The sequence below is a fragment of the Mirounga angustirostris genome, unplaced genomic scaffold (assembly GCF_029215605.1).
Source record: "Mirounga angustirostris isolate CCGP_5_RB_7025 unplaced genomic scaffold, mMirAng1.0.hap1 SCAF_9, whole genome shotgun sequence".
Lineage (NCBI taxonomy): Eukaryota > Metazoa > Chordata > Mammalia > Carnivora > Phocidae > Mirounga > Mirounga angustirostris.
The window spans coordinates 104468261-104493813 of NW_026991717.1; the positions used below are offsets into that span (position 1 = coordinate 104468261).

Below are 25553 nucleotides of genomic sequence, written 5' to 3' on the forward strand. Positions count from 1 at the left end.
CACATGACAAGTTACCAAACAAATAATTCATCTTTACATAGACAACATTCATTCTTTCATATATTTAAAATACTTTGGGAGGTGATCAAAATCTTTAAATCAATTATTGTGAATGATCATGATTATTATTAATTCATGAAAAATCTACTTTGGGAAAATTTCACATTTCTCAAATATATTTAAAATATTAACTAAAAATGAATTATAATCTAAAAGTCATAATTTCCATCTTCCTACCTGCTTTATCTTCTTCAAGAATTCATCTTTTTCAATACCAGATGAACCTTCCAATTTTTCTTTTGTATTTACAAAAAATTGTCTATGATCAAAGGAAGCCAAACAGATTCATATTAGGGCATGTTTTCCAGCAAAGCCACATTTATTTATGACACCAGAAACTTCCAGTCCCCATCTTCCTATGTAACATATTGATATGTTCATTAAAATAAATAAAAAATTTTACTCTTTGGATGAATTAATACTTCCTGTATATATTAAGAAACAATTATCCAACATTTGTACTCTGCAGGTGTTATAGGTACTAGAGATATAGTGCAGGCAAAGTCCCTACCCTCATGGAAGTTACACTCTAAGAAGTAGTCAGAATAGAAGTTATCAAAATAATAATGATAATAATAAATTTCAGGTAGTGCTAAGTGCTTTAAAGAACACAAAGTAGGGTGAAGGACAGAGAAATCGTGAGAGTGATGATGCTACCTCAGACAGGTGGTAAGGGAAGGCCTCTTGAGATGACTTGTGAAGAACCTGAATGATGAGAAGAGGCCAGATAGGTGAAGATCTTAAGTCGTCTTTCATGTACAAGGTACAGCCAGTGATAAAAATTCTGGGGCTGGAACAAGTTTTGTGTATTTGATGAGGAGAGGATTATGAGAAGGCTGGAGAGGTAGACGGAGACTAGATCATGTAGGGGCTAAGGACAAAGTGGAAGTTCAGAGAGAACCAGGGGAGGATTTTTTTTTAAGCAGAGGAGAGAGATGAACTGAGTTACATCTTATAAAGATGACTCTTGCTACTTAGTGGAGAAAGACAAGAGTACAGGAAGACAGACTATGCAGAAGACTAGGGCAGTGGTCCAGAAGAGAGAATGGTGGCTCAGACTAACATTGTAGTGGAGGAGGTAGTAAGAAATAGTTGGATTCAGGATATATTCTGAAGATAAAGGCAACAAGACATACCTTGGGATTTGGCTGGCATTTGAGTTGAGTTAGGGCTAGTTAGTTGGTTAGTTGGGTTAGGGTTAGGAAGTGAGGAAAACAGGAATGGTAGATGACTCCTAGGTTTTCAGCTGGAGTAACTAGGTAAATAGTGAGATGGAAGACTGAGGGAAGAGCTGTTTCAATGAGGTGGGAAATTAAGAGTTCTGTTCAGGACACATCGTATTTGAGATATCTAACAGATATCCTCCAAATGGAGAGGTCAAATAAACTGTAGAGTCTATGTATTTGCTACTCAGTGCTGGATATATAAATTTGGGAGTCACTGGGGTACAGAAGATATAGAAAGCCATAAGAATGGATGAAGTCATGTATGGAGGATGTGAATAGAGAAGGGCCAAGAACTCCAAAATTCAGACTCAGAAAGAAGAATAAGAACAATAAAGGGTCCTGAGAAAGAGCAGTGTAGTGAGTGACATAAAGGAATATGATGTTTAGGAGGCCATGAGAAGAAAGTATTTCAAGAAGGTGGAAGTGTGGGGCACCTGGGTGGCTCAGTCGGTTAAGCGTCTGCCTTTGGCTCAGGTCATGATCTCAGGGTCCTGGGATGGAGCCCCACATCGGGCTCCCTGCTCAGTGGAGAGTCTGCTTCTCCCTCTCCCTCTGTACTCTCTCTTTCACTCTCAAGTAAATAAATAAAATCTTAAAAAGAGAAGGTGGAAGTGAGTCAAATTCCGTTAGGAATTCAAGAAATTGAAGGAATAGACTAGATCATTAAAGTTTGGCAGGATGGAATCATTGGCAATCATGACAGTTCTGAAATCATTTCAACCCTTATAAAAAAAAGCATCTATATTTTTCATAGTCTCCTGCACTGCAATGGCAAGTATATACTCTGGGTCACAGACTGCATGTCATTTATATACAATACTTAGCTTCCAGTCCCCCACTTCGTATGTGCTGAAAACCAGCTGACTGGCAAAGAAAGACCATACCCATTTAGAAAGGTAGGCACTGAATTTGCCTTTATTATGCAAATACATCATGTTGGACATCAATAATAATAATGAACGAGGTTTAGACTATCAATGCCTCCTATGGACTTATGGAGCATTTGAGGTACTCCTAACTGCCCACATTCAGATGGCTGAGTGACTTTTTGTTTTTCCTTAATATTTGGACCTCAAAATATGTAACAAGCTTGCAAATTAAAGATTTCATGGGGGGAAAAATTAAAGCTTATAGATTAATAGGAAGATGAATTTATGCAGATTATTTTAGTTTCTTGTATAATTTACTCTTAAAAGAATCTTATAGACTATTATAAAACAACACTGTTTGACTCTTCAAATCTACCAACCAAAATTTAGGTGCCTTTTCCCACCTCCATAGATAGAGAAAATGAACTAAAGGAGAAATATAAAATGAATGTAAGAATTTTCTTTTAATTTGCTTGGTAGTAAAGAGGAAAAAGTACAGTTTTATTAATAACAAGGGGGGTAACCTAAAACTTCAATCACCAAATTAATCAAGCGTACTTCTCCTCAGGGAGATTCCATATGAATGAAAACTCTTGAAAAGCTGGGATTGAAAAAAAAATGATGTGCCATTAAAAATAGATCAGTGAGGGGTGGCTGGGTGGCTCAGTCAGTTGAGTGTCTGCCTTTGGCTCGGGTATGATCAGGTCATGAGTCCTGGGATCAAGCCCCATGTCGGGCTCCCTGCTGAGCGGGGAGTCTGCTTCTCCCTCTCCTTCTGCCGCTCCCGCTGCCTGTGCCCCCTCCCTCCCTCCCTCTCTCTCAAATAAATGAAATCTTAAAAAAAATAGATCAATGAACCCCGATTTCTTTCTTGAATATATATATATGTATATTTTTTCAAGATTTTATTTTTTTGACAGAGAGACATAGCAAGAGCAGGAACACAAGCAGGGGGAGTGGGAGAGGGAGAAGCAGGCTTCCCGCGGAGCAGGGAGCCCGATGTGGGACTCGATCTCAGGACCCTGGGATCATGACCTGAGCCGAAGGCAGACGCTTAACGACTGAGCCACCCAGGCGCCCCTTTCTTGAATATATTTAAAGCAAATTAGCTAACAAGAAGACTGCTTATAAATAAAATTTCAAGCAAGGTTTTTTTTTTTTGTTTTTTGTTTTTTTTTTTAAGATTTTTTATTTATTTATTTGACAGAGAGAGACACAGCGAGAGCAGGAACACAAGCAGGGGGAGTGGGAGAGGGAGAAGCAGGCTTCCTGCCGAGCAGGGAGCCCGATGTGGGACTCGATCCCAGGACCCCGGGATCATGACCTGAGCCGAAGGCAGACGCTTAACGACTGAGCCACCTAGGCGCCCTCAAGCAAGGTTTTTAATCATAACTCCTAGAAATAAGTTAAGAGCTAATCTGTATCTTCCTCCATGATTATTTGCTAGTTTTTCTTTAAAATATGTATGAACTAAAACTAGTGAATCACTTTCAAAGAAAGATATTTTTTTTATTCTGAGTTTTGATTGTAGTATTACTTGAGCTTTTATACTTATAAATCTGGTACTGAGTATAAAGATTATTGCTTATTTTATGGCCAGATGTAGGTAGAACAGCACTGTATTGTGCAATTGCTGTTTTAGAAGATATAATTTTAATTACAATACATTTGATCCTATGCAGGAATAAGCCATGTTATAATAAGATTCCACATGTGAAGTTACTTGCCTTTTGGGGAATCTACTCAAGTCCAAAATTTGTCTTTTAAACTGTCAGCAAAACCTGGGGATAGGCCTGGAAGCCATATTTTGTACTATAAGACCCCGCCTTCCTTGTCAGAGCTGGGCCAAACACCTTCTGATGAGAAATCTGGGAATTCTCCTGGGAGAAGTCTGTGGGTCAATCTCCAAAGATAGATGGACCTGCAACAGGTAAACTCAGAGGGTTTGGAATGGCCATGCTCAGCCATGGGCTTACCTACAGAACACTGTATGTAGGTAAAGACAGAATGAAACATGGACCTGAAAAGGAAGCAGAGACTGTTTGCCTTAGGGTGGGCAGATTTCCTCAAGTTTATGGTTCCAGTCCCATGGGTAAAATTTTTGCCCTGAAACTTCCTTGTATTTTCTAAGTTCTGTAGGTTGACTAAGAACAACTGTCATAGCAAGGGTAGGTGAGCCTTATAGGAGGTCCCACTAATGCCTTCCCCTGGGGGCATATTTGTCTGTAGGGAATCAGGACCTGAAGTGAGAATAATTCATTCCAGAGAGTCCCTCCCTTTCCCTTAAATGACTATATCATCCTCAATTTTTTTCTCTTGTTTATCTGAAAAATTGGTTAATTTCCAAATGAAGAGGTGGTTTTATAAAGCTATCACAAATTTTAGCAAATTAAGAGAATATAGTTTTCATCTAATATTAAAGATTTTTTTTTAAAAGAGACAGAACATCTAGAAATGCTTCAGTAAAAATAAATATCAAACTTACAATTTATCCTCCAGTATCTTACAGGATTTCTTCATTTCTTCGAGCTCTTGTTCCCAATGTCTTATTGATTCTTGTAGTCGTGATATCTCTAAATTGTGATCACTAAGAACCTATTGAAAATTCAATAAAATGATGGTATTCAATTGTCACCAAATGATTCATGACAGTGTTTGATTCACTAAATATTCATGTATTATCCACTCAACTTTTACATTGGGGTTATCCTTTAGCAAAAATAAAAAGCAATCATTAAAATGGTTTCTTCATAAAACAAACCTGGGCAGAAATAATCCTGAAATCATCAGGAAAAAAACCAACATTTTGGAGAGAGCCTAACCAAATATAGCAGCGAGAATGCGAAAACTATAAAAACAACTTTCAAGATATGAATTCATTTTGACTACCTTTAAAAAAAAATCCAAACAAATCTATATCTTCATAATCATCTTCAAAATACTCTAGGATATTAGAATGAGTATTACCAAAAAAGTAAAAACAAATTACCTTGAGAAATATGCTTCTATTGAAGAGAATTTTTCTTATTTAATCAGTATTTCAGAAATGCAATAGTTGGGTACTGTGATAAAATGTCAGCATGATTTAAAAGAATGAAGTATGATTGGAGAAAATTAATAATAAAACATATTTTTACAATGCAGTTTTGGAATAAAGAAAAGGGAAGTCACGGGTGCCTGGGTGGCTCAGTCAGTTAAGTGTCTGACTCTTGATCTCAGCTCAGGTCTTGATCTCAGGGTTGTGAGTTCAAGCCCTGTGTTGGGCTCCATGCCCAGCATGGAGCCTACTTAAAAAAAAAAAAAGAAAAAAGAAAAGGGGAGGCAAACATTTATAGAGCCTTGGGTCTGCATTTCAGCTGTGGGGAAGAATGGAGGGGGGAGAGAGGTGATCAGACAAGTTCTTCTGCTCCCCGGCATGGAGTGATCACAGGCAGACTGTGTAATGCCATCTAACCATGCACATCAGTGTGGACTCAGAGAAACACCTGCGGGGAGCACAGAGGGGCTCCCATTCTTACCAGGTGAGACAGGTGGCCAAAAGCTCCCCCCCAGCTATTCCTTCCTTGAAAGCACCCACATGCCTCCACTTCTGGGTCATAACTAGTTTCAGAGTCAACAAGGGTCTGAAATCCTAGAACTGCCAGCAACATGAGCACAACGTCTAAAGGATCTCCTAAACATCAAACACATCGTTTATTCTTTCTTACCACTGTGCTGGTCATAACTGTTTCTTTCATTTTTGACATTTTAAGTTTTAATGTATCCAATTCTTTCTTCTTTTTATAAGTCTCTGTTCTCTTAAATTCACAGAAGTTTTTATATCTCTCAATCTGTAATGATAAACATGATAAACCAATCCAAAAACTTATGAGAACAAAGTTTAGGAAATCTTTTTATTTTGTTAATCTAATTCATACTAAGTATACCATGGTCGGTCTATCAACAACAACAACAAAAACACACCCCCCGCCAACAGGGTTTGCTTGTTTTGCAACACCACAAGAAAGATAGTGAACTACAAGGAATAAATTGTAATTATAAATGTTGAAAGAGTAAATTTATAAGAGCAATAAAACAATGATCATTAGTAGCAAATTCTAAAAGCAACTGCCATTGTAGCAATTTACTAGTAAAACACCATAGCAACGGCCACCAGATTTATAGTGTGCTAATAATAATAAGATCAGGAAAGTCAAAGAAAAAAATGACGAATGATCTGGAAATCTAAATTCACATTTTTTGGATGGGAAAGAAAGCAGACTAAAAACAGGGTAAAAAATCACTGAAGACTGGGCAGCTCACAATCTTGGACAACTTCTTACCATCCTACCAAGATCAAACATATTTTGATTACTTGTCAGACCCAATGGAGTGAGTCATCCTCTTATCAAAATCAAACACATCAATGCATTTGTCTGGCAAAATGAATGATCAAGAACAAGCTAACTAATGGAGTAATAAGGCCTGAGAAAGCATATTCAATTCTGTACTAAAGAGTTATGAAAACATACACTTGGGTGGCTTTCTGTCAAAGCCAGTGCACCCGAAGTGTCTTATGAATGAACATGATCATGGTCAATGATCTCAGCACCAGAGCACCATTGCATAGGAATGGAACTTTGGGATTAATCCATTTCGTTGAAAATCAGAATTCTGTGTTCATTCTTCAGCCAAAGACTTCTCCCAAGGTCTTGTGGTCATAGACATAATATTAGCAAAAAATATTTTGTTTGGTGTTAGGGGAGAGCTTACAATTTGAAGACTCTGACAGCTGTAATAGTTTTTCCTTTCTCATAGGAAGTAAAGGAAATTAACAGGCTGTTACCCCAGCCTATCATGTGCGTTCAGTGAACGTTGGTGGGGGCTACACAGGTTGCGAGCACCAGCCAATTTTCTGCATGACAGTCATGCCCGTGCCCACCACAGGGAGGGCAGCGGCAGGGACCCGACAGCAATTCTCATCATGAGCCAGGCTGCCACACATGGGGGAGAAGGAAGACTGCTGGGAACACCTCCCCTGGAGAGAGCCCTGCCTCTCCTGGGGTAACAGAAGCACAGCAAAGAGGAACCGTCACGAGCCACTCTGATGGTGAATTTTAATTAATATAGCCCAGCAGACACCAAGATGCGGTAGTCATTCCCATCTACTCTCCCAAAATCGCTAGTCTCAAGATACTCTTTTCTGTTGCAGCCTGTGGCTCCACCTAGCCCTTCTGCAGGCTGCTCTGCTCGGATGTGTTCAGCAGGAGCTGAAGGCTCTGGCAGCGTGGATCTCCCTGGTCTTGTCCATGGTCAGAATGGTCAGAGGCAACGAGATGCCACGAAAACAAGATCCTTGTCCCTGTAGGGCTGCCTATGAGCAAGGGGCTACCCTAGTGTGACAAACCCCGTCACTCATATTCTTTCCCATGACCTCAGATGCTATGACACAATCAGTGTCTACCCCAAGGGTCCCCGGTGTGCTTGCATCTCTGCATCACTGTTCACAGGAGATACCGCACGGGACGCTTGCTAGCCTTGCGAATTTCCTGCCTGAGATTCCACACGATTCTGTAATTTTTAAAAAAGTAAATCATGCCACTTACCTCTTCATCCAGATTTTGTTTTCTTTTCAAATATTCCTCTTTTTCTTTCTCCAACTGTTCCTCTATTTCTTCGAGATGTCGTTTTTGCAATTCTATTTCTTTTCTCTCCGAGTTGATTTTGGTATAAGTCTCATTGATGTAAACAGTGGTGGTGGCCTTTTCTCCCATCGTGTGGTTGAGTGCCATCACTAACTTTTCATGCTCCCTCGCCAGCTTCTCTTGCTCTTCACTAGGAGAAAAGAATGGTTCATGGAATGAAAAGTATGGTTTTTAGGAAAGGAACTTAAAGTCTGTTTGCCGAGATAAACACCATACAGAGGGAAACTGTAAGGAATACTTAAGTTGTATTTGTGATCACTTAAACTTGGCTGAGATGAGGACAGAAGGAAACACAAGACAAATGTCAATCTTGCACCTGTTTACTGCTGCACAAATGTCATGGGGTCCTGCCTCACCCCACCCATCCCGTTCCTCGTAGTAACTATGGGATGTTTTGGTTTAAGGTATGCAAGGATTCAAAAACAGTTTTGAGATGAATGGAATCTGACCAGACAAATGGTTTGATAGGTAGCATTGCCATAACTATCTTATCCTGAGACATGCAACCAAGCCAAAGGAAGGTAAATATCTCACCATCCCTCCAGCCACCTTCTGATGCCAGTGCCCTGCAGGGAGGGCCCAGGAGAAAGCAAGCCTTCCTCTGATGGACAAGAGTCAGGGAGGAGAGAGCAGAGTCTGTCTTCACTGTTCAGAAGATGCTTGAAACCTAACTTGAACTCTCTTATTCCCTCCTACCTGCCGCCAAATCTGAGTTCAGGAGGAGACATTAACTTCACCTATCCATGGCTAGCCACATCCATCTGAAGAAGACCTTAAGACAGTGAGAAATATCTACCCCAGGGCCAACAATGCCAAGACTGGAAAGAGGGACAATTGGCGCCATTTCTAGATTTTTCTTTTTTAAAAGCTTCTACACTGTTATGACCTTTTTCCTTTCTCCAATCCCCAGGGCTAAAGACTTCAGTTGTTCAAGGGGATTGTGTGCAAAGGCTCAGGAAAATGGTAACAGGTTGTTGGTAAGTTTATTTTCCAGAAGTCAACTCTACCACAGAAATGCAATTAAAAGCCCAGGCTAGAGAGGGTCCGATAATGGGTGCTTTGTGCGTCTAGTAGAGGAAGCCTTCTAAGAATGAGTCAACCTAAGGATGGAGTAGCCTTAGTAGAACTAAGCTAAACAAGTCAAATAAAAAAAAAAAAACAAAAAAAAACACACCAAAAACTAATTAGGTGTATTGAGGTGGGTTGAGAAGAGAGAACTCAGCAACCAAACACAGGACCTAAGAAAAACCCACCCAAAGAGCTTGCCATTTTGGGGGACTGTCCAGGAGAGGACCACCTGTCAGAGAGTGTTGGCATCTTGATGTGCATCTTTCTTTGAAAAATAGATGCAGTGAGATTGTAGCTTGGTGATGCTAGCTCATCAAGCAACCCACCTTATGTTTGTCATTTGCCTTTCCATAAAGATTTCTCTAGAGCAGGGATTCTGAACATGTGGTCAGGACCAGCCCCATTAGCATCACCTGGCAACTCGTTAGAAATGCAAATTCTCACTCCCATCCCCCACACCTACTAAATCAGAAATATGGGGTGCTGCGGAGCTTTCTAGTAATTTGTGTTTTAATAAGCACTCCAAGTGATTCTGATGCATCCTCAAGTTTGAAAATCACTGGTCTGTAGAGGTGTGATGGTGCTGGCCAATTGACCTGAGTACTCCAGCCTGGATATTATCTTCCTTGTTATTAGTTTAGGAATCGATAATATAGTTCACACAGCAGTCTCTGGCTAGCAAATCCACATTGTGAATCCCTAAGAGGGGTTAGAATTCTCAAGCTTATGTGATCATGAACTTTCTTTTTCATGGAGCATCCCCCAGAACAGGTGTTCTGAGGGCCTAATTGGGGAAAGTCGTCCCTGGGCCTCGAGGTCTCCACATAATTCCTTTTTTTTTTTTTTTTTAAAGATTTTATGTATTTATTTGACAGAGAGAGACAACACAAGCAGGGAGAGTGGGAGAGGGAGAAGCAGGCCTCCCGCCGAGCAGGGAGCCCGATGTGGGGCTCGATCCCAGGACCCTGGGATCATGACCTGAACTGAAGGCAGACGCTTAACGACTGAGCCACCCAGGCGCCCCTTCACCTAATTCCTGATGCTTTGATATTATGTGCACCAAGCGACCTTCTGATCACTTTAGCTTCCCAAGAAGATTTTTTTTTCTTTCATAGGGACTCTTCCAACATTTCTTCCTCTGACAAACTGACATTCTGATATTTATGCATCAGTCTTACGTATTTGCTCACAATGCTGAGTTGTTCCTAAGGTTTTGTTGGTTTTCCTTTCAGAATGTATCTTTTCCTCCACGAGATGCATAAATTCAAACTTGTAATCCCCACTTTACAGGTGGAGAAAAGGAGGCCCATGGGGTGAAGTCCTGGCAATACAGCTCAGGGATAAAGGAAAGAAACTAACAGGTGTCAGAATCTGAGCTACAGCCAGTTATATATATCATCTCATTTAATTACAGATGAAATCTGTAATTAATTCTCTGCTGGGAACCAATCCCATCCCTCAGACCTCCAGTAGTTTATGGCTGAATACCTTTAAGAAACTAAACTAGCTACAGTGTATCTGGTTTGATACTGTATTTCTAATACAATATCCAGCCAAATTTCTTGCTTTAGTGGTTGAGGTTTGTAAACTTGATTTTGCTAAAGGGGAATCTGAAACCACTGTGCACCTCTACCTTTGGAGGTGGCACGTGAGTCATACACAGTAGGTGCTGCTGGGAAGCTGGATGGTCTCTGAAACTTGACAGGTCCCCTGACTGCAGTGGTTGAAGATTTTTTGCTCTCCTCCCCAGCTCTGTGCAGCCATCACATACCCCTCATCAGCCAAGGTCATCTGCTCCAGATGATACCCACCTCCTACTTGCCCCACACCAGCACAGACAAGAGGACAGACCCCTTAGGACAATTTTCACACTCTAGCCACAGACCCCAACTCCCACAAGTACTGAATTAAAAAAAAAAAATACATACCCTAGAGCTTCATTAGTTCTTTTCAGATCAAGTATTCTCATCTTCAGAGACTGTATTGCATCATTCATCCTTGTAATGTCCGTTTGTATTTGATTTATCTCAAAAAGATTTAATCTGCGTGCATCTCTGACACATTCTTAAAAGTAAGTGGAAATGTTTCTAGATTATTTGAGAAGTGGCACACTTCATACTGACTTTCCAAATCATGAAAAAATTAGGTCTTTCTTTGAAATACTCTTTTAATTATGTCCCTGTAGCAGACACCTCTTACCCCTTTGGGTCCTTTCAGTCTTACCGATCAACTATTCCCCTCACTTCAGCTGCTGCTATGGTGACCGGCTTTCCATGGGCTCTCAACGACTTCACACTGGTGTGGTCTGGCAGCACCTCATTCCTGCTTATTCTACACACTTCTCACCTCCTGTCCAGGACCTCCTTGTCACCTCTCCCATGGGACTTCTTTAAACATGCACACCCGTGCACATGTAACCCAAAGTGTGGGAAGCAGGCAAATATCGGACCCATGACGGGCAGGAGCTGGTGCCTGGACGGTCCAGGAGAAGGTGGAACGGTGTGTCCTGGGGGCATGTTCCCATGCTTAATGTGTTGCATTTAGCGGCAGTCAGCATCAGGTTGCACCGCAGATCCACTCTCCCTTCTCCCTGCTTTTGCCTCCTTATCCTGCCCTCCTCCTCCTCCTTGGGTTGTGCTCCCAAATAATAGTGCAAAGCCTCTGGCTCCGCTTTCTGGCAAACTCAGTGTGTTAAAGAACTAATTATTCATCAACAAATAACACATCCATGTGATCACATAAGACTTCAGAGGCTTACCTCAGTGCATGATAGATGCAAAAATGATTTTTTTAATACCGATGTTTAGAAGGTACTGGACTACCCATTTCTACACAATAAATTCTCTAGAAACTGGCTGGTAGCTCCATTTGAGAGAGCTAGGTTATTTTTCCAAGGCTACTGGTTAAGTTTGCTCATTGTAGCAGCACTTCCCAAACTTTTAAGTCTCAAATATGCATATATATATACACATATATATATATACAGATCCTTTTCAAGATTTTATTTATCTATTTTTAGAGAGGGGGTATGAGAGTGCGCATGACGAAGGCAGGAGCAGAGGGGGAGGGACAAACTCCACATGGAGCCTGATGTGGGGCTTGAACCCAGGACCCTGAGGTCATGACCTGAGCCGAAACCAAGAGTTGGATGCTTAACTGACTGAGCCACCCAGGCACCCCAAAATACAGATTCTGATATAGTAGTTCTGGGGTGGGCCTAGAGATTCTGCATTTTATAACAAGCCTTCAGATGCTGCTGATGCTGCTGATCCATGAACCATACTTTGAGTAACAAAGTTTTATAATGTAAGACTAATTACATTTATGTGGGTATCAAGAACCTCTTTAGCTAGTATGCTCTTTTCTTTTCCTTCTAAATATTTTTCCTGATTATAAAAGTAAGCCAAAATAGTCTTAATTCTGCCTTCAGCCCAGATTCTTCTAAGTCTTGTTTTTTTCTGTATATAGAGTTTATTGCATTTTCCCTGACACACTAACACCATGCATATTGTTTTATAACTAACTGTGTCACTCAGTGTCTAATTGGGGAGATAGAAATCTTACAAATTGAATAGGGAAACCGTAATATAGGGAATTCGTAAGCCTAACAGAGGACTAGAGTACTGAGGGATTGGACAGGAAAAGAGAGAACTCTAAAGGCTCGGGGAGCAGTAGTGTAAGGGGCATCTAGTACCCCTAGGGCTTAGACAGAGTTTGTTTGAGGAAGCAGCACCTCCACACCTGAGAGCCAGGCCTCATTGGAAAGAGCTGTGGCTCACTGGATGGCAAAGAAATTCACGAGCTGCTGGCCTGGTAGAACTCATGGAAATCTGGCTTCTGGGGGAATTGACGGCCCGTCCACAGGGAGTTGCTGGGGAATCTGTTCACAAGCTGCTGCCTCCCTGGTAGCAATCCGCCATGCAGCCACCCCAGGGATACTGGAGGGAACTGCTGGGCTCTGCGGGGGGCTCTGTGGGGGGCTCTGCGCGGGGGCTGACGTGGAACAGCTGTGTGCACTGCAAGAGCTGGCCAAGCTGAGCACCCTGAGGCCAGAAAGAGTATCCTCTCCCCTTTTCCCTCCAGTATCCTTCCAGTGCCCTCTCTTGACAAAACTTAACATTGTGCCGGCTGGTAAAGGGGGAAACGACAGGGCCCAGCTCTCTCAACATGCAATAGGCAAGGAAGGTAGATCTGGAGCTGCAAGGGAATAAACGGATAACTGGAACATCCACTTAAAAAGTGTTCTGTTGCTGTTGCTTTTGTTCGTTTGCTTTTAATCTAGACCACTGGGTGGGGGAGGGGGGGTTAAATGGCAATGAGCTTTGGAGCTGTGAGGACACTTGGGAGTCGTTCTTGAGCAGGGGAGGCGGGCCTTTGTATTCTCACAGTGACTGCTCCCTGGACATGCGCTGCACCTGAGGAGACAATGGACCAGGATGGGGCAGGGGACAGTGTCAAGCGTTTCTCTTGTCTAGGGCAATTCCTGTAGAGGACCTGAGCTGTGAGCCTTGGCCAACACTCCTGGCAGCTGGTGAAATGAAACTGAACGCTTCCCTTACACCAAATACCAAATTTAACCAAAAAGGAGTCAAAAACCTAAATGTCAGACCTAAAATTTTAAAACTCTTAGAAGAAAACATAAGAGATTGAAATCTTCAAGACACTGGATTTAGCAATGATTTCTTGGATAGGACACCAAAAGCATAGGCAGCAAAAGAAAATATAGATAAACTGTACTACATCAAAATTTAAAACTTTTGGGGGCGGATGGGGTGGGCTCAGTTGGTTAAGCATCTGCCTTCGGCTCAGGTCATGATCTTGGGGTCCTGGGATCGAGCCCCACTTTGGGTTCTCTGCCCAGAGGGGAGTCTGTTTCTCCTTCTGTGCTTGCTCTCTCACTCACTCTCTCTCTCTCAAATGAATAAAATCTTTTTAAAAATTTAAAACTTTTGTGCATCAAAAGTCAATATCAACAGAGTGAAAAGGCAAACCATGGAATGGGTCAAAATATTTGCAAATCATGTATCTGATAAAGGGTTAACATCCAGACTCCATGAGGAAGAATTCCCACTACTGAAAAACAACCCAAACAACCTAGTTAAAAGATGAACAAAGGACCTGAATAGATATTTCTCCAAAGAAGATAAGCCGATTACCAATAAGCACATAAAAAAAGCCCAACATCACTAGTCATTAGGGAAATGCAAATCAAAACCATGATACCAATTCACACCCATTGGAATGGCTATATCTAAAAAGCCAGAAAGAATAGAAAAGAACAAATGTTGACAAGAATGTGAAGAAATTGGGATCCTTGTGCATCGTGGGTGGGAATGTAAAATACTTCCGCCACTATGGAAAACAGTATGGCAGTTTCTCAAAACTTAAAGTAAAAGTACCATATTACCATACAATCCAGCAATTCCCTTCGGCATATAAGCCCAAAAGAATGGGAAGCAGGGACTCAGACTGATATTTGCACCACCATGTTTATAACAGCTTTGTTCACGATAGGTAAAGGATGGAAACAACCCAAGGGTCCATCCAGTGAATGAACAGATACACAAAACACAGTATACACATACAATGGAATATTGTTCGGCCCTAAAATGAAGGAAAATTCTGACACAAGCTACAACATGGATGAATCTTGAAGACCTGCCAAGTGACATTAGCCAGTCACAAAAGGACAAGTATTGTAAGATTCCACTTATATGAGGTACCTATAATCCCCAAACCTACAGGGAGAAAAAGTAGAATGGTGGTTTAGGGGAGTCAAACTGCCTAATTTAATTGGATAAATACCAATTTGGAATGGGTTGATCTACATATCATTAGTCTATTTAGAAACTAAACTATATAAATTCAAGTTTTATATATATCATTTCCATTTAAAATGTAAGAGAACATTATTACGGATCTGTGTTTGTGCTGTGTACTCTTTCTAGCTATATTTTGACATGACCCAACTATTAAACTTGTCTTGTTAAAGTAGTAGGCTCTATTTTCTTATAAGATAAACTAAGTTTCTATGGTTGATAACCTTAAAAGTACCTTCCAATTCTCTGCCAATGTTACTGGGAAGAGTTTCCAGTAGAAAATATAGTCTGCTGAGTTCCATGCTTTCAATTTCTAGGAGATCAATTGTGGCTTTTCTCATTTCTTCCTGAAAATTTGAATTACATATATAAAAAGTTAAGGCATTAAACTAATAAAATTGATTTCCTAAGCAATGCCCTATTATAAATATTTTCAGAGATCAAACTTTGATTTCCATTCAACACCCTCTGCTCTTATTTTTATTTGGAACAGAAAGTGTGAAAAATCCCTCTTCTTATTTGAACTAGAAGGTGTGAAAAATCACTCTTCTATAATCAGTTTTTAAGATAAGTCATTGTTAATTTCTCAATCTCTGATTTTCTTCTCAGAAATCTTTTCTTATGTTTTTTTTGTATGCAGTTTCAGTCAATTTAAAAGGAGAGACTCCAACAAAAAGGGTAATGCTGAGGAAAAAAGCTGCTTAATTAAAAGCTGGAAAATGCCTATAAAAATATGCTTAGGTATAAAGAGAACAATTTTTTTTATACATACCCACAAATCCAAACAAATAGTCTGGTAGGGATTTTTGTGCTTTGTTTTTTTGGTGGGGCTTATTTTAAAAAAAGAAAACCATCCAAAAATCTGTTAGTGGAAAAAATAGATAAATCATCTCTTAAATAAATGGTCATAACGGCTATAGTTCTTTTATGACCTGAGAAATCGCCATTATATTTTATGAGTAAAAAAAAAAAAGATTACATGCAGCCACTCTGGAAAACAGTATGGAGGTTCCTCAAAAAGTTGAAAATAGAGCTACCATACGATCCAGCAATTGCCCTATTGGGTATTTACCCCAAAGATACAAATGTAGGGATCTGAAGGGGGTATGTGCACCCTGATGTTTATAGCAGCAATGTCCACAATAGCCAAGCTGTGGAAAGAGCCAAGATGTCCATCGACAGATGAATGGATAAAGATGTAGTGTATATATACAATGGAATATTATGCAGCTATCAAAAGGAATGAGATCTTGCCATTTGCAAAGATGTGGATGGAACTGGAGGGTATTATGCTGAGTGAAATAAGTCAATCAGAGAAAGACATGTATCATATGACCTCACTGATATGAGGAATTCTTAATCTCAGGAAACAAACTGAGAGTTGCTGGAGTGGTGGGGGGTGGGAGGGATGGGGTGGCTGGGTGATAGACATTGGGGAGGGTATGTGCTATGGTGAGTGCTGTGAATTGTGTAAGACTGATGAATCACAGACCTGTACCTCTGAAACAAATAATACATTATATGGTAAAAAAAAAAAAAAAAAGAAGAAGAAGAAGAAGATGATGATAGCAGGGGGGGAAAATCAGAGGGGGAGACGAACCATGAGAGACTATGGACTCTGAAACAAACTGAGGGTTCTAGAGGGGCGGGGGGTGAGGGGATTGGTTAGCCCGGTGATGGGTATTAAAGAGGGCACGTTCTGCATGGAGCACTGGGTGTTATAGGTAAACAATGAATCATGGAACACTACATCAAAAACTAATGATGTAATGTATGGTGATTAACATTGTAAAAAAAATCTAAAAAAAAGATTACATAATTGTATATATAGCATGATCACTTTTCTATAAAAATATAAAATTCAATACAGGCATCGTCTAGTCCCTGGAAGCAGGAAAGACATTCATCAAAGAGTTAATTATGATTATTTTAGGGTGTTGGGATCATGGTGGTTTTTACTTTCCTTCTTTTACTTGTCTATTTAAAAAGTTTTTTTTTTCTTTCCAGGGTAAATATGCAGTGCTTCCAGAATAGTGAAAATTTGTTGCTTTATAAGATGGAGGGATTTGGGCGCCTGGGTGGCTCAGTCGTTAAGCGATCCCAGAGTCCTGGGATCGAGTCCCACATCGGGCTCCCTGCTCGGCGGGAAGCCTGCTTCTCCCTCTCCCATTCCCCCTGCTTGTGTTCCTGCTCTCACTGTCTTTCTCTCTGTCAGATAAATAAATAAAATCTTTAAAAAAAATTTTAAAAATTAAAAAAAAAAGATGGAGGGATTTATCTCTAAGAGATTTCACAGCTCAAATATTACATGGAGATATAGTAGATACTTCAATAAGCCACACTAAATATTTTGACCCCTTCAAACCCAGGAGGAAAATATAACTCAAAGAACAAAGCAGAGGAAGGTCTCCAGGGTACCACGGTGGGGCTCCACACACACACACACACACACCAACTCCCAGGCTTTACATACATGTATTCATTTAACTGGGATTGCAAAGTACAATGCTGTGGTACACATACATCTATATAGAATCACAGAAAAATATCAAGGAGATGAACTTTTCTCAGCAGTCTGTAGACTCAAACTCATTGACTTTACAGTCACATTTCTGCATTTTTAGCTATTTGATATGTAGATTCTTCAATACGTTTAAATCAGATGAAGAGACCTCACCCTTCTCACCCTGCTGGGGGGAAGCATTGTAAACATCATCCAGGGCCACGTAGAGACATGTGTGTGACAATTCAATAGGAAATTCTTTAAATATTTCCTTGATGGGGCCCAGTGAGCAGAACAAAGAGTTGGTTTGTTTGCACTGACGAGCACGGTCTACTTCAGTGAAAGAGGCGCCAAATCATCTCTCAGCAGTTATGTAAGAAATTACTTCCAGAGAACTGAGTGAATAGGCCCCGCGCATGGCTTCTCTACTGGGGGCACGCCTTTGCCCATGTGGCCCACCCCTTCCTGGAGCTCCGCTAGCAGCAGTACTGCTCTCCTAAGCGGGCGTGCCCTCCCTCGTCCGCAGCACGGGTCCTTAAGGCAGGGTCCTCGGGGAAAAGCCGGCAGCACCCCCCCGCTCTGGACCCTGGGGCACACGCTTAGTGAACGGAGATGAACACTTTCTCCGCTCAGGGTAAAGATTTTCCCTATTCATCTATTCAAGTATCTTGAACAGAGTTGGTACTAAATTAAAAGTTGATGAAGAAATAAGTGGAAGATTGAAAAATAAAACAGTTCTTGGGCGCCTGGGTGGCTCAGTTGGTTAAGCGACTGCCTTCGGCTCAGGTCATGATCCTGGAGTCCCGGGATCAAGTCCCGCATCGGGCTCCCTGCTTGGCAGGGAGTCTGCTTCTCCCTCTGACCCTCCCCCTTCTCATGTGCTCTCTCTCATTCTCTCTCTCTCAAATAAATAAAATAAAAAAAAAAATCTTAAAAAAAAAAAGAAAAAAAACAGTTCTTATAGATAATACAATACCAATTTCTTAACAGCGATAGCAATGTCCTTAAGAAAGGTCTTAGCTTCTTCGTTGCATTTAAAGTAGTCACTTTGTAGTGATTGTTCTAAAAAAAAAAGAAAGAAAGAAAATGAAGATCTCTTATTTTTTTGTCCAAATCCCATTTAACCCTTTAGATCTAGCTCAAATGCCTGCACAGCTGAAAATTATATCTTCTATCTCTGAATTCTTATAGAACTTAATATGAATCTCTTTTGACTGTATTTCCTAATTCATAGTATTCTCACTTAGGTATATATTTAATGCTTCTTGAGGACAAACTCCTCTTGATATTCCATCTTTGCCTCTCTCATGGGAGAAAGAAGGAATCTATATAGGACAAAAAATTCAATAAATATTTATGAAAGGAATAAATATAACATGCCTATAATATAAGTTTGAGAATGTTTTCATAGTATATATATTTATATTTGTATACATGTAAATATAATATTTTGCCAAAAACCCACTCATTTATTTAACTGTTTCAAAGTCCCTTATGTCATTTTTACTTCTGTGCCAATATTTAAATCCTGGGATGAGAGTAAAGATCTGTAAAACTGGTAGGCGTGAGGTAGACAGAGCTTTAAGGCCTTTTCATTCATTGACATATGAAGGGTCTCTCCTTTCCCTCATACACTGTAAGTAGGAAGCACATGAGAAGAGAGGCTTATGAAATGTCAGCAATGGTAATGAAGACTGGATACGTACTAAATGGAAAGAAGGGGAAAAAGACAAGAGGAGGAGAGAGAACAGAGGAAGCTCTACTTACCTTGGCTCTGGCACCCCTGAGTTACCCGGACTTTGTCCACGTGAATTCCAGGCCTGCATCTTCACGTGTGGGATAAGTTTGATGGGATTAATGCTTTGCATGCATTATCTAAGTTGATTACTATGATCTTGTGATGACTCCAATTTCACAGCTGAGAAATCTGACTTTTCAGGTTATGTCATATGTTCAAGGTCACAGAGCCCATCACTGAGAGAGTCTAGATGCAAACACAGGTGTGACTCCAGAGTCCTTGGCCTTCATGGCCATACTCACCCCTCAGAAGTGTAAAAAACAATTTCTGCCCTCAGTTCCAGGGAACTCAGATGCTCTTAATGAACTAAGCTCTCAAACCAAGTGAAAGTCAGTTACTGAGTTTGCAAGCAAGCAGGTGTTTGGAAGGGACAGGCCTTGCCTGTTATCACCTTCCCCTTCTTCTAATGGAGTCAATGAGCACAAGCTGTTCCCACTTGCAAATGGGCTGGAGAGCTGCATATTTTCTAACTCCCACAAGAGGCTTAATGAAGTTTCTTCCTACAAAAAACTTCCTGAGAGTCCAGAAATTATTAGCAGAAAAATATTTGCACAGAAGTACTGGGATGAAATGCACATGCTGATCAAGTATGAAGAAAGTTCAAGACCCTAGCTCTACCATGGCCAATGATAGTGACTCGTTTAGGTCTTTTTGGTGGTTAACATCCTCCATGATGGTACTCATGCAAACCTATCTCACAGGAATTGTGAAGTTAAATTAGTATATCTAAGAAGAAAAAAGAAACGACCCCAAACTAACAGTAACATTATAAGAGAAATCAATATGATTACCTTGAAGCCATGAGATGCTGATAGTAAAGCAAGGAGAGGCTTTGTTGTTTGGCCTAAATGGTTTATGAGCTAAACAAGAAATGCCCTTTCCTGGACCATATCTTACCTTAAACTTAGGTGTCTTAATTACAGGTTCAGCTTTCTAACTGAAGAAGCATTTTAACCTGGCCCCATCCAAGGTTATTATGTTTGCATCTCCTCAACATCCTTGTCTAATTTTCCTTGTTTAATACAAGAGGAGCTTCTTAAACACTCCCTTTCTTGTTTGCCTGTTAAATTCTCCACTTTATCATGACAAAATGTTGGAGGAAGTTAACTTGCAAAGAAAAGAAGGGAGAAGCTGAAATTAAATGCATAATCTAAATGCAGGTGGGCAGCCCAGTCGCAGGCAAATGGCAGTGGCCCGAGAGTCCAAGCTTTGCCTGGAGTTTGTCACCAGTTGCTAGTGTGAGCCGGGCCAAGTCACTCCATTGGCACTAGAGGAGGAGAGCTGAGCCCTGGGTCCCCCCGCGCTGCCTCTCTCTCTCTCTCCCCCCCAAGGAGCCTGAGAGGGCTCTGCCGTAGCGTGGACACCCCGGGTTCCCGCAGGAAGGCCCCGGCTGAGGGCCCCCCCGCCCGGTGCCGGCTGGGTGCCACCTCCGAGGCGCCGTCCCTCCCGGCGCCCGCAGGCGTCTCACCCACAACCAAGAGCTGCTCCAGCGCCGCGGTCGCCACCGACGAGCCCAGGGAGGACGGGAAGGTGCACAGCTCCAGCGAGGGGCCGGCGGAGACGGCTGCCTCCCGCAGCGCCTTCTCGCCGAGCCCCAGCTCTGGGGACCAGGAGCTCAGGGCCATCTTGCTGCTCCTGCGCGGTGCCTCTCAGGCCTGGCGCCAGGACGGCCGGTTGCCACGGGCGACAGAGACGCCGAGGCCCGTGCGCCCCCGGGGGTGGGTGCCTCCCAGGTTCTGTTAACTTCAGCCGCTGTAATTACGCGATCCTGGGGGGCGGGGCCGCTCTCCCGCCCGCCCTTCCGCCTTCCGTTTGCCTGTCTGTTCGGGTCCTGGGCGTTTGTCTGGAGCCCTGGAGTCCTAGTAATGCTCACTTGTGAACGCATCTCTGTGCCAGCGCCTGCAGGAGGGGCTCTGATTTCCACGGGGCTTTGTGAGGCAGGTCCTACTAGCTCCGCTTTTACGGACTGGGGAACAGGCGGGGATGACTAAGTGATCTGCCCACGGTCACAGAACATGATTTTGGATTTAAAGTGGAGTCCGTATAGATCTTCCCACTCTGCTGCCAAACCCATCTCTGTACTCTTCTAGAACCTTCCTTGGATCTAGTCTATCACTGAGCGCGTTTTACCTTGAATCAGTGGTTTTCCTCTGTCCTCTCATGAAACGGTGAGCTCTTGGAGGCAGGGATACTGTTTATTTTTTCTCTGCATCTCCAAATTTCAGCCCCGTGCCAGGCTCAGATTGAGGGCAACCATTAGTTCCCCTTTCCTCTGGCTGGCGCCAAATCAGCAAAGATGACTTAACTCTCTTCTTAAAACTTTACAGACGGCAGGGTGCCTGGGTGGCTCAGTTGGTTAAGCGACTGCCTTCGGCTCAGGTCATGATCCTGGAGTCCCGGGATCGAGTCCCGCATCAGGCTCCCTGTTCGGCAGGGAGTCTGCTTCTCCCTGTGACCTTCCCCCCTCTCATGTGCTCTCTCTCTCTCTCACTCTCTCAAATAAATGAATAAATAAAATCTTAAAAAAAAAAACAAACCTTTACAGACGGCAAACTAAAATCAGATAGTGACAGTGACAATAGCTATCATTTGTTGAATGCTTCCTACTTTGCAGGCACCTTCTTAGTCCTTTACAGTAACCCATTTAACGTTTACAAAATCTGAGGTGGTGATGATTTCCCACTTTCCAATGAGGACACTGAGCCTATGCGCCGAATCACTTTGCTATACTGCCTTGGAGGAGACCAGCATGTCAGTAACAAAACTAGTTCTAGAATCCAGGCCTCCCTCCAGGGAGAGCCGTATCCTGGCGGGGGACACTCTCCTGGGTCCCCTCTTTTGCTAGGTTGCGTCTATTGGCATTCCGATCCCCCCCCCCCCCCCCCCCCCGCTTTTCTGTGCGCTCCTGTGTGTGGCAGAGGCAGCAAGCCCGGAAACTGCACTTCTCAAACGCTCTTGCCAGATGGTTTCCGAAGTCCCACCAGGAGGAGACACTGGTGGGACATTAGCCGGCCAAGAAGCCATTTCTGGGCCTGTCTCCAGGAGAGGCCACAGTGGAGTGCAAGTCCCCGTAGTTTTGGTGGCTCCAGAGACAGCAGCAGTGGGAGCCGGTGCCGCTCGCTCTCGGCAGCCGCTCAGCAGTCGGCGTGCGCACGTGGGCGCAGCCCAGGGTTGTGGCCCCTTTCTCGTCTCTCCGGCGCCTCCCCGCCGTCCGCTTTCGTTTCTATGGCCCTTGTAGCACTTTCCCCGTGGGAAGCTCCTCTCTTCTTGAGCTACCCACACTGGTCCCCGCAAGCCAACATGTATGCTGTAACCAGAATGTTCTTCCTGCTCATCACCTCATTTGGACCACATTGCTCTCCACTGTCTATGAATGAGGCCAATCTCTAAGGGGGCCTTACTGGATTTGTTTTAGATTTTATGACTTTTTCTTTTTTTTAAGATTTTAATTATTTATTTGACGGAGAGAGAGAGAGAGAGAAAGCACAAGCAGGGGGAGCGGCAGGCAGAGGGAGAAGCAGACTCTCCGCTGAGCGGGGAGCCCGATGTGGGGCTCGATCCCAGGACCCCGGGATCATGACCTGAGCCAAAGGCAGATGCTTAACCGACTGAGCCACCCAGGTGTCCTTAGATTTTGACTTTTTATGTCTATTTTCATTCTTTTTCCTGAACATGTTTTCTGAGGTGTTTTCAGCTTCTACTTTGACTCATCGTTCCTTCTATGTGGGATGACCTTTACAAAATCCAAACCATCCTTTAAAAGGAACTTTATTAATTCCCAAATAGAAACCTGGGCAAACAACATGAACAGGCACTTCATAAAAGAAAAAAAATTCTCAAGAAATATATTGAAAGAACATTTAAAGAAATTAGCAAAGAAAAAATAATATACCCATTTGCCTCATTATATTATTAAGATTAAAAAGAATAATAATTCAAAGTGTTGACACTGAGAGTGTGAATTACTGTACCTTGTCTGAGGGACATTTTGGAAATACATATAAAGAGTCTTAGCATAAAAAAAAAGAAGAGTCTTAGCATATAGCAATAGTTCAAAGAATTGTTCTTAAATCATCACAAGTGTGTCCAAGGACATGGGTATGATCTTGTTTATTTCAGTTCTATTTTCAATAGTAAAAAATTACAAACAGCCAAAATGGTTTATAGTAGGACACTAGGTTTAAATAACCTAAGGGACGTCTGTGTGGCATATCCTAGGAAGCAGGTCACCATGTGGTGAAGAGCATGGTTATAGGGTAGTTAAAATGAGTACTACCACTAACCACTAACGGTGTCTCTTGAGCAAGTTAATCTCTCTATGAACGCCCTCCAGTGTCCTTGCTCTGAAGGGATGGTGGTGGTAATAATAGCTCTTAGTTCGTAGGAATGTTGTAAGGACTAAATTAAGTGAGCACTTAATGCTGTGTTCAACACATGGTATTTACTCCAAAAATATTATTCAATGGTAAAGTGATAATGTGGTAGCTATTAAAAATAATGGGTAGAAATCTACACACATTTCCCATGAGGTTAAGTGGAAAAAGCAAGTAGCAAAAGATAAGTGTAATATTCAATTTTTATATATCTATATACATAAATAAGTATATAGGTAGATCTCTATATGCATATGCATGCGGAGTGGTCTGGAAGGAATTGTTCACTAAAATATTCACTGTGGTTAATCCTGGTTAGTAAAATAGTGGGTGTGGTAGGTAAAATAATGCCTCCCCAAAATGTCCTAATCCCTGAAACCTGTGACTATGTTATATTACGTGGTAAGGGATAATTAAGGTTGCAGATGGAATTAGGGGTAAAAATCAGTAGACTTTGAGATAGGGAAAGTATTCTAGATTGTCCAGATGGGTCCAATGTAATCACAAGAGTCCCTGAAAGTGAAGGAGCAAGACAAGAGAATCAGTATCAGAGTTAGAGACTTAAACTACCTTGCTGCCTTTAAAGATGGAGGAAGGGCCATGAGCCAAGGAATGCAGATGGCTTCTAGAAAGTGGAAAAGGCAAGGAAAGAGATTCTCCCCCCAAAATTTTCAGAGGAACCCTAGCCTTGCTGACCCCTTGATTTTAGCCCACTGAGACTTCTGACCTCCAGAAGGGTAAGATAATAAATCTCTGTAGTTTTAGGCCATTAAATGTGTGATAATTTGCTATAGCAGCAATAGGAAACTAATATAATGAGTAATGTGAACTTATTTCTGTATTTAAGTATTTCTCCATAAGGATGTATACCTTTGTAATTAGAAACAAAGTAAAGCTTTTTTAAATTAAAAAATAAAGAAAATATACAAACTTAATATAGTTGAGTATGTAAAAAAGCTTTCTGACCCTTCATTGGCTATAGATGCTGTTCAATGAGTCAAAAGCCACATCTCACTTCTCTTGTGCATCTTTTTAACTTCAGTAATACAGATACATTCATGTTCCAGTTAATTTTTTTAGGTTTATTTATTTAGTAATCTCTACACTCAGTGTGGGGCTCCAACTCATGACCTAGAGATCAAGAGTCACATGATCTTCCAACTGAGCCAGCCAGGCGCCCCTGATCCAGTTAATATTTTTAAGGCAGACTTTTGCTTAGTAGCCAGGATAACATATTAGAATTCCCCAGTCCCATACTGCGATTGATTTTTTGGTTGAGTTGTGGTTAGCAAGTTGTTTCTGTTTACCTTCTGCTGCTGAGGGGGCCAGGAGAACCCAACTACTGCCTGGAGTTTGACCCCTAACTTGTATAGGAATATATATACCCCTGTATTTAGGCTCATTGCAATTTCTGCAGTATCTGAGGTCTACATGGGCTTTGAGGATGATTTTGCTCTTTTTGTTGCTTCTTTCCATAAATCTAGTACCTCCAGGGAAAACCTCAACCTCTTAGTTCTCTTTCTAGACCCTGGGTTAGACCTGGCCAAGGTACTATTCTTTTTTTTTTTAAGATTTTATTTATTTGTGAGAGAATGAGAGACAGAGAGCATGAGAGGGAGGAGGGTCAGAGGGAGAAGCAGACTCCCTGCCGAGCAGGGAGCCCGATGCAGGACTCGATCCCGGGACTCCAGGATCATGACCTGAGCCGAAGGCAGTCGCTTAACCAACTGAGCCACCCAGGCACCCCAAGGTACTATTCTTGATAGATGTGTCAAACATCTCCCATATGGAAAGTGGTTGCATGTTGCAGTGCTTTGTGTTCAGTATACCAGGATCCATGATGATTCAGACTGGACCCTGCTCAAATCCTCGAGAAGTGAGAATTCTAGCAAGCTGAGTCTGTGTCTTCCTCACTCTTGACTCTACCAGTGTCAAGTAGAGGGCCTAATGTCTGGCATATGACCTTGCTTCCCCATCAGTGGTTGGCCAGTAAGACCTTTTTGTCTAATGCCCTGCCATCTTTAGCATGTTGTGTTTCATCCTCTGGCTTGTTCCTTCATGGTCACAGATGACTATCGTAACCCTAGACATCATGTCCTTGTACAAATTGGGAAGAAGTAGAAAGGGGAGTCATGTAGAAACCCCACTTTCCC

At 41.9% G+C, this 25553-nt stretch overlaps 1 protein-coding gene across 1 annotated transcript in view; it reads right to left on the bottom strand.

Moving 5' to 3' along the window:
• The window catches only part of CCDC175 (coiled-coil domain containing 175), a 64855-nt gene extending 43379 nt beyond the window's left edge, over positions 1-21476 (bottom strand). The window contains exons 1-8 of the mRNA XM_045900966.3: positions 20496-21476; positions 18206-18291; positions 14962-15073; positions 10836-10971; positions 7741-7969; positions 5863-5985; positions 4641-4750; positions 238-319 (exon numbers count right to left, since the gene is read on the bottom strand). Of these exons, the coding sequence (XP_045756922.1) occupies positions 238-319; positions 4641-4750; positions 5863-5985; positions 7741-7969; positions 10836-10971; positions 14962-15073; positions 18206-18291; positions 20496-20652 (1035 nt within the window). The 5' untranslated portion in view covers positions 20653-21476. The remainder of the gene's footprint in view (positions 1-237; positions 320-4640; positions 4751-5862; positions 5986-7740; positions 7970-10835; positions 10972-14961; positions 15074-18205; positions 18292-20495) is intronic.
• Between the last annotated feature and the right edge of the window lie 4077 nt (positions 21477-25553).